This window comes from Sebastes umbrosus, chromosome 6 (assembly GCF_015220745.1).
Source record: "Sebastes umbrosus isolate fSebUmb1 chromosome 6, fSebUmb1.pri, whole genome shotgun sequence".
Taxonomy (NCBI): Eukaryota; Metazoa; Chordata; class Actinopteri; order Perciformes; family Sebastidae; genus Sebastes; species Sebastes umbrosus.
The window spans coordinates 17,301,047-17,314,832 of record NC_051274.1 but is presented as its reverse complement, the minus strand read 5'-3'; the positions used below and the strand labels follow the sequence as shown (position 1 = coordinate 17,314,832).

Here is a 13,786-nt window from a genome sequence, read left to right as displayed (position 1 = left end):
CACCTTATTTTAAAAACCGAACCTTCGCCAAGTCCGTCTCTAGCTCTGCAGTCAGCTCCGTTCTCTTTAAACATCCATGGTCAGCTCTATCGGGGTCGTTTGAATGCATTTAACATAAATGTCAGTATATGGGTGCTCTACAGTTGTAGCGTCGGACGATTTGACCACAGAGATGAGAGTGACTGTTAGTTTGACCGCACGTTACCGCAATACGATAACGTTTCCTGTTGATGACGGAGTCAGCATGCAGCTTTAGCCTTGATGTCTAGCTCTGCTTTTCCTGGCGATGTGTGAAACACAAAGTGTTTCCATACTTTACTGTATGTGTAGTGTTTACCACGTTGGATTTAACATGTGAGGGTGCAGGTCGTATCCACTTGGACCCTCTGCTCTTTTCTGCTTTGTCGCTTCGGCTCACTGCGGACGGCTGCATTTTGTTTTGGTTTACGGAACAGATATGACATCACGTTACTCTGACTACAACTATAAAAGCAGTAACTTTTGTTCTGCCTCCGCATAGACTCAAATGAAGCAAATATATTGATTCTGGCATAAAAAAAATTGATTTCAAAATCGCAAATAAAAATCTATAAAAAAAATGTCCACCCCTAGAGACATTCATAAAACCTCCAGCAATGGGACATTTCCACACACTCTGCAGCGTCCTCATTAACATGTCGCATCTGGCTGTGCATGTATTGTGGAGTCACCAGGTTCAAGGATATGGCCACATTCTGTCCTGTAGGTCAAGGAGACTGGCATGACACACCTCTACATTTCCCTCGAGTGTTTACAGTCGCTTAGTTAGTGTTTGTGTACAAGTGTGTGATGGCCTCGGGACAGGGCGGTGAAGGGTACGGGGTCTGGATTAGCAGGAGCACAGCAAGGTGAGCACGAGGGGTAGGAAACCAAGCAACGCTTGCTGTTTCCACGGAAACCCTCTTATCTGGCTAGATGCAGACATGGAGGGCCACAGGGTCACAGGGGGGTTACCAGGCAGATGGGCGAGCAGCAGGAAGTGACCTTGTGGACAGGAAGAGAGAGGGTTCCCTATCAGAAGGAGCAACTACGGCCACAGGCTTTCCACTCCCCCTGCACCTTTTACCGTGCACAAACATGCAAACAAACACACACATTAGGTGACACAAATAACTCATGACACATAGAAATATTAAGGTGCGCTGTAAGCACATTCACTGATGCTGAAAGCTGAGGCAGGCCGTCTCTTTCTCCCTGTCCTACTTTCTTTTTGTCCCTTTCTCTCTCGCACACAAAGACCTACACACACTCGCTCGCAACAGTAGCCACCACTAAAACCAGAGTATGCCCACAACCTCTTAGCCCCGCTACTTTTCTTCTTGCTTGAATAAACACCAGTGCCTGGAGTGACTGTGGAGAGAGTGGCAGAGGTATGAAGGAGTATTGTTTAGACTGGAATTTTTCCTTCTCTGGCTCTGAGTTTTTGAGTCTCCTGTTGTGCGGAAAGGAAACTGTACCCTCCCTCCATTGTCTCACTGGTTTAGATCAGGTTATCAACTAATAACATCCAGTCTAACTGAACAGCTCCTTGTTAGGAGAGCACCACATGTACAAACCTCTTCATTCTACACTGAGGTCCAGTGCTAAATTATGAATTAACCCTCAGAAGAGGGTACATTGCTTTTAGCCGCCTCCTGCTGTAGCATTCAGGTTTTTGTACATTTTTGAACATGTGTTCATGTTCATCAAATGCTGTGTGTCTCAGGCTCTGCCAGAGGGGGTTAGTGAACTCAAGGACAGTCTGTGTCAAGCTTGCTCAGATTTGTTCCAGAGCATCACATGGGCAGAGCCTCACTGCCAAACTAAAATGCATATTGCTGCAAAAAAAAATGATTGAAACTGTCCTGACTGAAATGTGTTGTTTTTTGGGTTTTTTTTTCAGGACTCACCTACCAACAAGCTGCTGTATGCCAAGGAGATCCCGGAGTATAAGAAGAGAGTGCAGTGCTACTACCAGCAGATACAGGACATGGCACCTCTCAGCGAGCAGGAGATGAATGCTCACCTGGCCGAGGAGTCACGAGTGAGTAAAGTGTTTAGAAAGTCATTGTGTGTTAGTGATCTGGCTCCATAAAAGCCTGCAATTAAATACAAGTTTTACTTTGGAATCTAATATAAATCTGTTGTCCATCCTGTAGAAATACAGAAATGACTTCAACACCAACCTGGCCTTGACAGAAATCTACAAATACGCCAAGAGATACAGAAGCCAGGTAAGAGAAGAGATTCTTGCGTTACTTCTGTCTTTCTGATCTCAGATTAGATATGTTACTCGTGTTTAAACTGGCCCTTTTTTGTGCAGCCACAACACCTCAGTCGACCCCTTTGGCTGTTTTAAGTTTCACAGACGGGTATCAGAGCGCGACGTATCAGTGTGGAGGATCATGTGCATGTTGAGAGATGTAGTCCACTGCCTTACAACCTGTCTCTCAAACGTGTCCAATCCTACCTTCCAGCCCGCATATACCTTTCACTTTAGGCAAACAACGTGCTGTTTACCCGCTCTTTATCCATCACCCCTATCTGCCTAATGACACATTTAAGTATGTGCTCCATATCTCCTGTTTCTCTTTGAACTAGCCCTCTACAAGCCCCTGCTGTCCTCCCCCATGTTTCGTTAACTGCTGGGACTATTCTCAGGAGAGGCTTAGTCAGTGGTGACTGTGCCTTAATGGAGCACCCTCGTGATAATACCGTTTAGCTGCTTTCCTCTGTCATGCTACTGTATTGACGTGGGCCAGGAGCTTAGACTCTGATTCACAGAGCTCTGTGAATGGCCCCTGATTGCCTATTCTCTCGCCCCGGCTCAGTTCGCTCTGCCTCGTAGCACACTGCCGCTATGAGCCCATAAATCCCACTGACACCGTGACAACTATTGGGCATGAAAAACAGAGCAGATGTGGGTTTTGTAAATATGTGAAGAGCAAAGGCTTTTGTGGTGTGGAGGCATGCGTGAAGGCTGGAGAAGAGACTGAAGCACTTCACTTGTTCCTCTGCTGCTCTCCCTTTTACTCTCGCTTAACTTTCTATGTCCAGGCAGGTGGCTGATTTTCCTCCCGCTCCTAGACAGATAGATGCATGAATGCTCGACAGCCACTGAAAGTCTATGTTGCGTTTTTCTTTTCTATCTCCCTTTGGTCAGGTGGTGAGCGCTCTCGAGGCCAACCCCACCGCACGTCGCACTCAGCTGCACCACAAGTTCGAGCAGGTCATTGCCCTTGTGGAGGACAACATCTACGAGTGCTGCAGCGAAGCCTGAACCTGCCAGTGTCTTTTCTACAAGCCATCTCTTTCTCCTGCTGACAGCTGCCTTTCTCCTACAAACAGAGTTACTTGGGAATGTCGGCCACGACGGAGGTAGTCTTCTTACGTGGCATTATTATTCCCACAGACTATAAGAAGCGTGTTAAGTGGCAAAGGACTTAAACCTGCCTCTCAAGCGTCTTAAATTTGCGAGGTGTTCCTCCTCTGATCTGGGAATGCCAAGCAATTTTCCCAAATCTTTCTCCATGACACGGACAGAATTCCAGTCTGACTCGGCTATGCTTTAGAGGGAGGTTGTAGGGGGCTGGGAGATGAGGCTTTTTCGGGATGTCTTTACAGTTACTGGGACCGACAGTAAGCCCTGGTGGCGATCTTAACGCACTGAACCCTTTTCTTAAGGGAACGAGCCAATGATGCACTGTATTGTATTATAATGTCCATAGCAATATTTATAGATGTGTTATAATGCTTTCAAGTGGCCTGTCCATCAGGATGAGTAAGAAGGACCGCGATAAACTCCTCCCATCTCCTAAAGCCTGCAATGTTCTCAGGTGTGCTCGGTGAAGATGGGTGACTCGCTCCCATCGGTGCTTTGAAGGTTGATGACGGGTTGGGGAGGAGTGGAGAGAGGAATATAAATGACTGAAATCAGATGTAATGTAGTTCACTGGGAAGAGCTGCATCAGTATAGAAGTGTTGATCAGTGTGCTTGTAAAACGAATGAATTTCTTGTTGGATTCTGACCAATTTAAGAGGGAAATTTACATTAATGAGAAAAAAATGTGAGCTCAATATAAGGAGAGACTATTTGTGATGCCAAATGACTTGTCAGAGTTTGTGAAATAAATTACAGTATTTAGGATTTTAATGATGACAATGTGTATTGTACTAAATCTCAAAGTGCTTCATTTCTACATGCATTGCAGCATAGCAAATTTTAACAACATTTGAAAACCATTAAGATCTGGCCTGCTACCCAAAGTAGCATCTGGAACTTCTCAGAAAGCCTTGTAAAAGTCGTGTACACATTTAGCTTTGTTTTTATTGCAGGACACAGAACAACTTCCACAAGATCCTAGCCTTTACATAATGATATCCCCATATCTCTTTGATACACACATTGGCATTCTGAAGTCCAACACACGCATCCACTCTCTTGCAGGAGGCGCCCTCTCTCTGCAGAGGCTTTTTTCAGGTCCATCTGTTTACACTCATGTCTCCGTCAATGCCAAGAGCAAACTAACAACCCCAGCTTAGTCACCATAGAGACAAGGCGAGAGGCCAGAGGACAGCCCCATCTGATGCTTTAAAAAACGATATCTAAACAAATTCATAACTAATTTCACCTAAGTGGTCATAAAATGAATTGTTCAAAGCACATTTTGAGGATATATAGCTGCAACAATTATTTGAACAAGAGTTGAGGTGGAGGAAATCATGTGGCGTGGTTTGTTTTCACCTATTGTGTGTTTTTGGATAGTGGGGAGCTTGGAATGTGTTCAGTTGGATCATCACATGGACAACACCCCCTTGATGCCGGGTTAAACTCTGTGAAGCCAGCTGAACACTTTCCACGATTAAGTGGATTGAAAATACACATGCTGGCTCTTGAGTCTGTCAGTCCCACCAAAAGTGTGGTTGTGCCAGTTCAGTGAAGACACATGGAGAGGCAAGTCAAGAGGATTGGCCAATAGAACATAGTGCTGCTTGGCAGTGGTGGGTCCCTAGGTGTGCAGGGAAAGATGTGTGGATCCCGGTCAAGCGGGGGCCACCTGGCTGGATGAGACCGACGAAGTCTGAGTTTTGGAGGTGGCAGCGGCGCCCTCATCGTCTCCAAACGGGTTTTTTCCACAGCATACTGTGGTGATCATGCAGTTTCTGAACTGGAGGCAAAAAAGAAGTTCAGAAGATCAGAATCACAGTTACACCTTCACTCAGTGGTGGAAGAAGTATTCAAATCCATTAAAGTAAAACATGTCATAAAGAACTCATTCTATAGTATGTCTTAAGTAAAGTCTTTTTTGATTACTTTTTTGACATACTATACTGTGACTTTTTTTTATGATTTTCAACATCCTGTACTATGACTTTTTTTGATATACTGTACCATGACTTATTTTTTTGCTTTTTTAGACACACTATTCTACGACTTCAAAAAAAAGTTTGACATACATTTATATGACTTTTTTTTTGCTTCTCTCCACATACAATACTAGGATTTGTTTTTTGCTTTTTTCCACATACAATACTATGACCTTTTTTTGACTTTTTTCGACATGCTATACTATGACTTTTTTCGACGTTTTATACTATGACTATATCACGTTTTTCGACATACTATACTATGAGGTTTTTATCACTATCGACATAATATACTATGACTTTTTTGGAAATACTATATTGCCTTTTTTTTCGTTTTTTCCACATACTACACTGACTTTTTCTTTTTCTTTTTTCCACATACTATACTATGATTTGTTTTAACATACTAAAGTATGACTTTTATTGCTATTTTCGCCATACTATACTATGATTTTTTTTTTCTTTTTTCGACATACTATACTATGACTTTTTTTTGCGGTTTTATACTATGATTATCACTTTTCTCGACAATATACTATAACTTTTTTTGGAAATACTATATTGCCTTTTTTTCCATCATACTACACTGAATTTCTTTTTTCCACATACTATGACTTTTTTCTTTTTTTGACATACTATGCTATGATTTATTTTTTCAACATACTATACTATGACTTTTTTGGAAATACTATATTGCCTTTTTTTTCCTTTTTTCATCATCCTACACTGACTTTTTCTTTTATCGACATACTATTATGACTTTTTACTTTTTTCGACATACTATACTATGACTTTTTTTTTGCTATTTTCGACACACTACTATGACTTTTTACATTTTTTGGACATACAATACTATGAATTTTTTAGGACATAATATACTCTGACTTTTTTTATTTTTTCGACATGACTTTTTTCGTCATACAATATTGCTTTTTTTTTTGCCTTTTTCGACATAATACTAAGACTTTTTGCTTTTTTCGACATACTATACTATGACTTTTGTTATTTTTTCGACATCCTATACTATGACTTTATTTGCGTTTTCCCACATACTATACTATGACTTTTTGGGCTTTTTTCCACATATCATACTATGACTTATTTTTTTCATTTTTCCACATGCTATACCATGACTTTTCTTTCTTTTTTCCACATATACTATGACTTTTTTTTTTCAACATTCTACTGTTTACTATGACATAAAAGTCATAGTATTATGTAAAAAAAAAGTCATGAAAAAATCATTGTATAAAATGACGAAAACATCATAAAAAGGTCATAATATGGTATGTCGACAATTCATAAAAAAATCATTGTATATTATGTTGAAGAAAGTCATTAAAAATTCATAGTTTAGTATGTAAAAAAAAAGTTAAAAAAATAAAAACTCACTGTAGTATTTCAAAAAGTCAGTGTAGTGTGTCAAAAGAAGTCATAGTATAGTATGCCAAATTTTTTTTTTAAAAGACAAAGTAAAACAAAAAGTCATAAAAAGTCATATGGTTTGTCAAAAAATGTCATTAAAAAGTCATATTATAGTATAACGAGAGAAGTGATAGTATTCTACATCAAAAAAAGTCAAAGTATAGTATGTCAAGAAAAGTCATGAAAAGGTCATAGTATAGTACATAAAAAAGTGATACAAAAGTCATATTTTAATATATGGAAGAAATTCATAAAAAGGTCACAGTATGTTGAAAAAAGTCATAGTGTAGTATGTCATAAAAAATCATATTATAGTATAGTATGTCAAAGAAAGTCACAGTATAGTATGCCGAAAAAAAATTAAAAAAGACATAGTATAGTTTGTCGAAAACAGTTACAAAAAAGTCATATGGTTTGTCAAAAAATTTCATTAAAAAGTCATAGTATAGCATAACGAGAGAAGTGATAGTACACGACAAAAAGTCAACGTATAGTATGTCAAAAAAATTAAAACAAAATTTGTAGTGTAATGTCGAGTAATGTCATAGTATAGTATGTTGAAAAAAGTGATAAAAAAGTTTAGTATGTCTAAAAGGTCATAGTATAGGATGCAGAAAAAAAGTCATAAAAAAGTCATAGTATAATATGGCAAAAAGTCATAAAAGTATGCTGAAAAGAAAAGAAAAAAGTCATAACAGGCGTCGAAAAAAGGCAAAATTAAAAGACAGTTTGCAGAATCAAACCATTAAATTATAGCCATTTTGATTAAATGTTTATGAATAATTGGTCAATACCGAGCAGCTTTTTGCTCTCTCTCTCTATACAAAGTGGGGATTTTAGATAATCTATTCTCTCATTTGGACAGAGTTCGACATCTATCATGTATCGAAATAAGTCATAGAATAGTATGTCGAAAAAAGTTATGAAAAAAAGTCACAGTATAGTATGTAGAAAAAAAGTCACAAAAGTCATAGTATAGTTTGGAAAAAAAAGTTTTTAAAAAATTCATAGTATAGTAAATAGAAAAAAAAGTCATGGTATAGTATGTCGAAAAAAGTATGAAAAAAGTCATTAAAATATGCTGAAAAATAATTCATAAATTTATGAAGAAAAAAGTCATAACATAGGACGTCAACAAAAGTCATAGTATGTCAAGAAAAGTATAAAGAAAAAAGTCAAAGTATAGTGTATCGAAATAAGTCATAGAATAGTATGTCAACAAAAAGCTTTAAAAAACTCAGTGTAGTATGTAAAAAAAAAGTCAGAGTATAGTATGTCGAAAAAAGTTACGAAAAAGTCATATGGTTTGTCAAAAATGTAATTAAAAAGTCATAGTATAGTATAACGAAAGAAGTGATAGTATACTACATAAAAAAAAGTCAAAGTATAGTATGTCGAAAAAAGTCAAAGTCAAAGTGATAAAAAATTCAAATATAGTATGCCATGAAAATGTCAAAAAGTCATAGTATAGTACATCAAAATATATAACGAAGCCACAGTCTAGTATAGTAAAAAGTCATTAGAAAGGTCCATCCATGCATTTACTTTCGCTTATCTGTGGCCAGGTTGCTGGGGCAGAAGGCTTAGCGGGGTATTCCAAACGTCCCTCTCCCTAGCAAGGATTTTAAGCTCTTCCTGGGGACCTCGAAGCATTCCCATGCCGGACGAGATATAAAGTATAATCTTTCCACAGTGTTCTGTGTCTAACCAAGGGCCTCTTACCAGTTGGACATGCTCGTAAAACCTTTAAAGTAAGACGTCCAGGAGGCATCCTGATCAGATACCTTAACCACCTCAGGATCTGAGGCATCCCTCTGGATGTCTGAACTCCCTCGCTTGGGGCAGTGAATCACTCCTAAACTGGAGGGCGCAATCACCGTTTTTTCCGGCACAGAACCATGGCTTCAAATTTGAAGGTTCCGACTCTCATCCTGACCGCTTCACACTCGGCTGCAAATCGCCCCAGTGCTTGCTTAAGGTCACGGTCAGATGGAGCCAAAATAAACACATCATCTGCAAAGAGTAGACACGCAATTCTAAGGTCCCCTATCCGGACACTCTCCTTCCCCCAGCTGCACTTTGAGATCCTGACCATGAAAACCACTATCAGGATCGGTGACAACGAACAACCCTGGTGGAGGGCAACACCCACTGAAAACGTGTTTGACCTTTTGCAAAGCCTTTTCCAAGTCCATAAAACACATGTAGACAGGATAGGCAAACTCCCATGACCCCTCCAACAGCCCCGCGAGGGTAAAGAGCTGGTCCACAATCAGTCTGAGCCTCCTTTCCAGCACCTGAGAATAAACTTTCCCGGGGAGGCTGAGCAGTGTGATACCTCAATAATTGGAGCACACCCTCCGGTCCCCATTTTTAAAAAGTGGGAACCACCACCCTGGTCTACCATTCCACGGGCACTGTCTCCGACCTCCACTGAAGAGGCGTGTCAGCCAAGACAGCCCAACAATGTCCTGAGCCTTAAGCATCTCAGGGCGAATCTCATCCACCCCCAGTGCCTTGCCGCTGAGAAGCTTTTTGACTACCTCAGCGACCTCTGTCAAGGATATGGATAAGTCTTCCTCTGAGTCTTCAAACTCTGCCTCCTCCACGGGGATGTGATGGTCGGGTTCAGGAGTTCCTTAAAGTGCTCTCTCCACCGCTTGACAATATCGCCAGTCCAAGTCCGCAGTTCTCCTCCCCTGTTGAACTAAGCCTGAGCCAAGCTATGCTTTCACTTTCGATTTGCCAGAACATCCTTGAGGCCAACCGAAAATCCTTCTCCATGGTCTCCCTGAACTCCTCACACATCCGGGTTTTTGCTTGACGACCGCCACAGCTGCAGCCCTTCTGGCCAACCGGTATCTGTCTGCTGTTTCCGGAGACCCCGGGGCCAACCCAGCCCGAAAGGCCTTCTCCTTTAGCTTGACGGCTTCCTTTACCGCTGGTGTCCACCGATCGATCTTTGGCCTAGGGTGTTCTGGTACCAAGTACTCGTATGAACTGTCCTATACTCGAACATGATGGTTATTATGGCCAATCCATGACTAGCACAGAGGTCCAATAACAAAACACCATTCAGGTTCAGATCAGGCGGCCGTTCCTCCCATTCACCCCCCTCCAGGTTTCGCCATCGTCACTGATTTGAGCGCTGAAGTCCCCCAGCAGAACTACAGAGTCCCCAGTCGGCGCCCTTTCCAGGACGCCACCCAGAGACTCCAAGAAGGCCGGGTACTCCAAGGTCAGAGACTTCCTCCCAGCGGCTCGCAGTTGCATAGAGGCGACACTCTCATTGACCGGGGAGAACTCAAACACAGCAGCGCTCAGCTGGGGGCTTGTGAGTATCCCCACACCTGCCCGGCGCCTTTCACCCTGGGCAACTCTGGAAAAGGCGAGAGTCCAGCCGCTCTCCAGGAGTTTGGTTCCAGAACCAGCACTACGCGTGGAGTTAAGCCTAACTACATCTAGTTGATACCGCTCCATCTCCTGCACCAGCTCCAGTTCCTTCTCTACCAGAGAGGTGACGTTCCACACTCCTACAGCCAGTCTGCAATGCCAGAGATCAGCACGCCTAGGTGCCCACCTTGCCTGCCACCAGGCTAACAAGTCATAGTATGTCACAAATCAAAAAAGTCAAAAAAGTCATTGTATAGTATGTCATAAAATTATCAAAAAAGTCATAGTATAATATAAAAATGTCAGAAAAGTCATAGTATAGTATGCCATTAAAAAGTAAAAAACAAACAAACAAAAACAGCCCTCTCTTCCACGAAACATACTACATAGACAACATATTTGCTTCACATACCTGTCTGTTTAGCAGAATGTAGATGACTGGGTTGTACAGAGCAGCACTCTTGGCGAAAAAGGCCGGAGCAGTCATGAACACTGGTCCGAACTCGGTTCCTTGATTGACAAAGATGTACCAAGCCACAGTAGCATAGGGCACCCAGCACACCAAGAAGGAGATCACCATGACGATAACCATACGTGTCACCTCTTTCTCCGCTCTCTGGGTGGTTTCAGACTCCTGCTGCAGGGCCGCAGCCTGAGAACAGACAGATGCAGGTTATAAACTTATTGAAGGACTGATACAAATGTAAACAAAAGGATCAGCCAATCACCAACATTGAAACACGCAGGATTAGACCACCAAACTAACTTTTAATCAATGGACTAACACTAGAAAACTAATAAATCTACAGTTAGTCATGTTTTCTCATGCTGTTGAAGGTTTGTTTACATCGGTAAAGGTTTCAAACACAGCAGTAAGTTTTCATTATTAAGTCTCCAATTATATATGCAAATATAAATACAGTATATGGTATTTGTGTCAAATTACAGATTGAACCTTTAAGAATAGAAAGGCTGGCGCTTTATCAGTTTTGAACCTGCAATAACAGATTTTTTTGGGCCACTTGCGAGCAGCAGAAACAAGTTGTGAACACAACATTGACATCACTCTTTAAACTGTTATCGCAAGGCAAACTTGTTAGCAAACAGTTGCTGAATTACACATCCAGCAGTTAAAGAGCAACATTTTCATTCATTTAGAGTAGTGTTTCAGGCCACAAACTGCAGCTAGGTCTCCGCCAACTTCGGAGGGAGATATCTGGCTCTTTAGCTGCTAAATGCTCCACTGTGTTCCCAAGCTAGTTGCTGTGAGAGCGAACCAAAACAGTCAAGTTTAGTGGCACAGACAAACATGAACTGAAACTTGTTATAAAAATCTGTAAAGCCAAGGGGAGCTACAGATTCAGGTGATAATTCTCTGTAGGTTCATCACTACGAACGGCCCCTTTAACATTGTTTACACATTGTTTATTTTTTATTATGAAAATTTTAATTATAGCCACTTTAATGAAAAATGTCTGCATTCTTTTTTTTTATTAATATTATTACTATTATTATTCATGACTGCTAATACATTATCAATGTTGCTATACTATTATTAATGAGGGTATCAGGACTATACTGTGAGAAGGCAGACTGCCCTTCAGCTGGAGGACCCAGGTATAAGCTGCCATGTTGGCAATGATCTGCCCTCCTGAAGTGTCCTTGAGCCACTAAATCCCTCACATCTCCAGAGACTCTGCTCTGTGATGCTGCTAACCTCCCTGTGGAGGGGAGAAAGGTAAAAAAAAAATCTATCTTCAAGGATAAACAAGGTATCACATCCTTATTAATATTTTGTCTGGCAATGTTGTTCTTACCGCTCGCACAGTGCAGAGTAGGCGACTGTAGCAGAAGAAAATGATGAAGAGGGGGATACAGAAGTGGAGGACAAACATATAGATGACGAATGAGGTGTTGTTGATCTCAGGCTTGGGGGTGTAGTAGTCAATCCCACAGGAACACTGCATTCCCTCTGGGATGTACCTGCATCCACACACATAATAATAATCCAAGAATTTCCATCAACACTATCACACTTAGTATTTGATGCTAGATATTTGTCTTTGAGTAAGTGTGCTACAAGTAAACAAAGGTAATCTCTGATGTGCTTTAGTGTGCAAATGATAAGTACAATATTTGTATGGTTTTAAAGCCTGGCAAGCACAGTCTAGATACTGAAACATACAGTACCGCGACCATCCGAGCAGAGGGGGAAGAGCACAAGTCATGGCCATGATCCATGTGAATGCCAGCCCAGCAATGGCATGTTTCTCCCCGAAGCGGAAGTTGGTCATTGGCTTACAGACCACAATGTAGCGTTCAATAGCCAAAACCACCAGAGACCAGAGAGCAATCTCCCCTGACACAAAGCAGGTGTAAATTTAAATACAAAACACATTTACTTGATATTACACTTATACTGTACAGACACAGTATTTAAAATTTTAAGTATTCACAAAAATGCATGTTTTAGAATATTGTCAATTATGAAAGTGACAAAATCTAAACGAAAGCATCAAACGTACAATATACATTTATAAACAATTTCATGTCCCCATCTCTTACCTCCTAAGGTGGCGAAGAATCCCTCAATGTTGCAGCCGCTGACCCCTAAGATGAAGTATCCGTGCAGGGCTGTGTAGAGAGTTACGGTGAAGCCCCCAATGACCATGAAGAGGTCGGCCACCGCCAGGTTGAGCAGGACAAAGTTCAGAGGGGTCCTCAGCTTTTTGTTTTTAACGGTGACATAGAGGGTGAGGAAGTTTATGGGGAAGGCAGTGATGATGAGGAACAGCATGTACGCAGCCACAAGAGAGTACTTCCAGGGCTCAGCCAGGTAGTACTGAGGGTGCTCAAATGGGCTGCGAACCACCCCAGTCTTGTTAGACATGGGGACATAAAAGTTGGGTCCTTCTGTGCCATTCATGGCTGCAGTTGGTGATGTTTTTTGTTCCTCTGAGACCTTAACAATTGATAAAACAGCCTGTGCCTCTTCTCAGAATAAAATACTCTGAAGGAGTCTTGTAGTGCAGAGGAGAGCAAATGGGGGAGTAACTGGAGGGATGGATCTTGTGGAAGTAAGATGTGCTCTACAGCCCCCTTTGTGCAGCACCTTTTAACAGGCTGGCCGGATTAGGGACTTGCATGGAGCAAAGTGTTAGCAGAGATGGAATTAAGACAATCTCAGTCTCCCTCTCTCTCTCACATTCACACACACACACACACAAAGCATTACAGGAGAAAACTCCGGAAATAGCTATGCGGTATGTTAAGCATTTTCAAGGTGAGAGGTTACAGCCATGGCTATCCAAACCCCATCATTACCGTCGTGTGCATCAATGCATCATCAGAATGAGATGAGAGTAGGAGGGAAGGCAAAGAAGGAACCAGCCTATTTATAATTGCGAGTGGACAAACTACAAATTAAATTTCTTGAGCAATCCAACTTATTTGCATCCGCGAAAGCCTAATCCCTGACCACTGCATAATGCAGAGCTCAACTCATAGCCTTAAGTGTAATCAGAGTCAGTGGGGCATACCGCTAATAGCATGCACTCTCACAGCAGCTTTTTCTTTTTTTATA

General features: G+C 41.4%; 2 protein-coding genes across 2 annotated transcripts in view; one reads left to right on the top strand and one right to left on the bottom strand.

The window, feature by feature from the left end:
- plxnd1 (plexin D1) overlaps window positions 1-4,177 on the top strand; it is a 71,365-nt gene extending 67,188 nt beyond the window's left edge. The window contains exons 34-36 of the mRNA XM_037773863.1: window positions 1,922-2,062; window positions 2,178-2,252; window positions 3,182-4,177. Of these exons, the coding sequence (XP_037629791.1) occupies window positions 1,922-2,062; window positions 2,178-2,252; window positions 3,182-3,298 (333 nt within the window). The 3' untranslated portion in view covers window positions 3,299-4,177. The remainder of the gene's footprint in view (window positions 1-1,921; window positions 2,063-2,177; window positions 2,253-3,181) is intronic.
- A 517-nt stretch (window positions 4,178-4,694) lies between these two features.
- On the bottom strand, window positions 4,695-13,695 carry LOC119490463 (rhodopsin-like). Its single transcript, XM_037773869.1, has 5 exons — window positions 12,769-13,695; window positions 12,394-12,562; window positions 12,021-12,186; window positions 10,616-10,855; window positions 4,695-5,186 (listed from the first exon to the last, which is right to left on the bottom strand). The coding sequence occupies exons 1-5, from the start codon at window positions 13,127-13,129 to the stop codon at window positions 5,061-5,063; spliced, it is 1,062 nt and encodes a 353-aa protein (XP_037629797.1). The 5' UTR covers window positions 13,130-13,695; the 3' UTR covers window positions 4,695-5,060.
- Window positions 13,696-13,786: the final 91 nt, after the last annotated feature.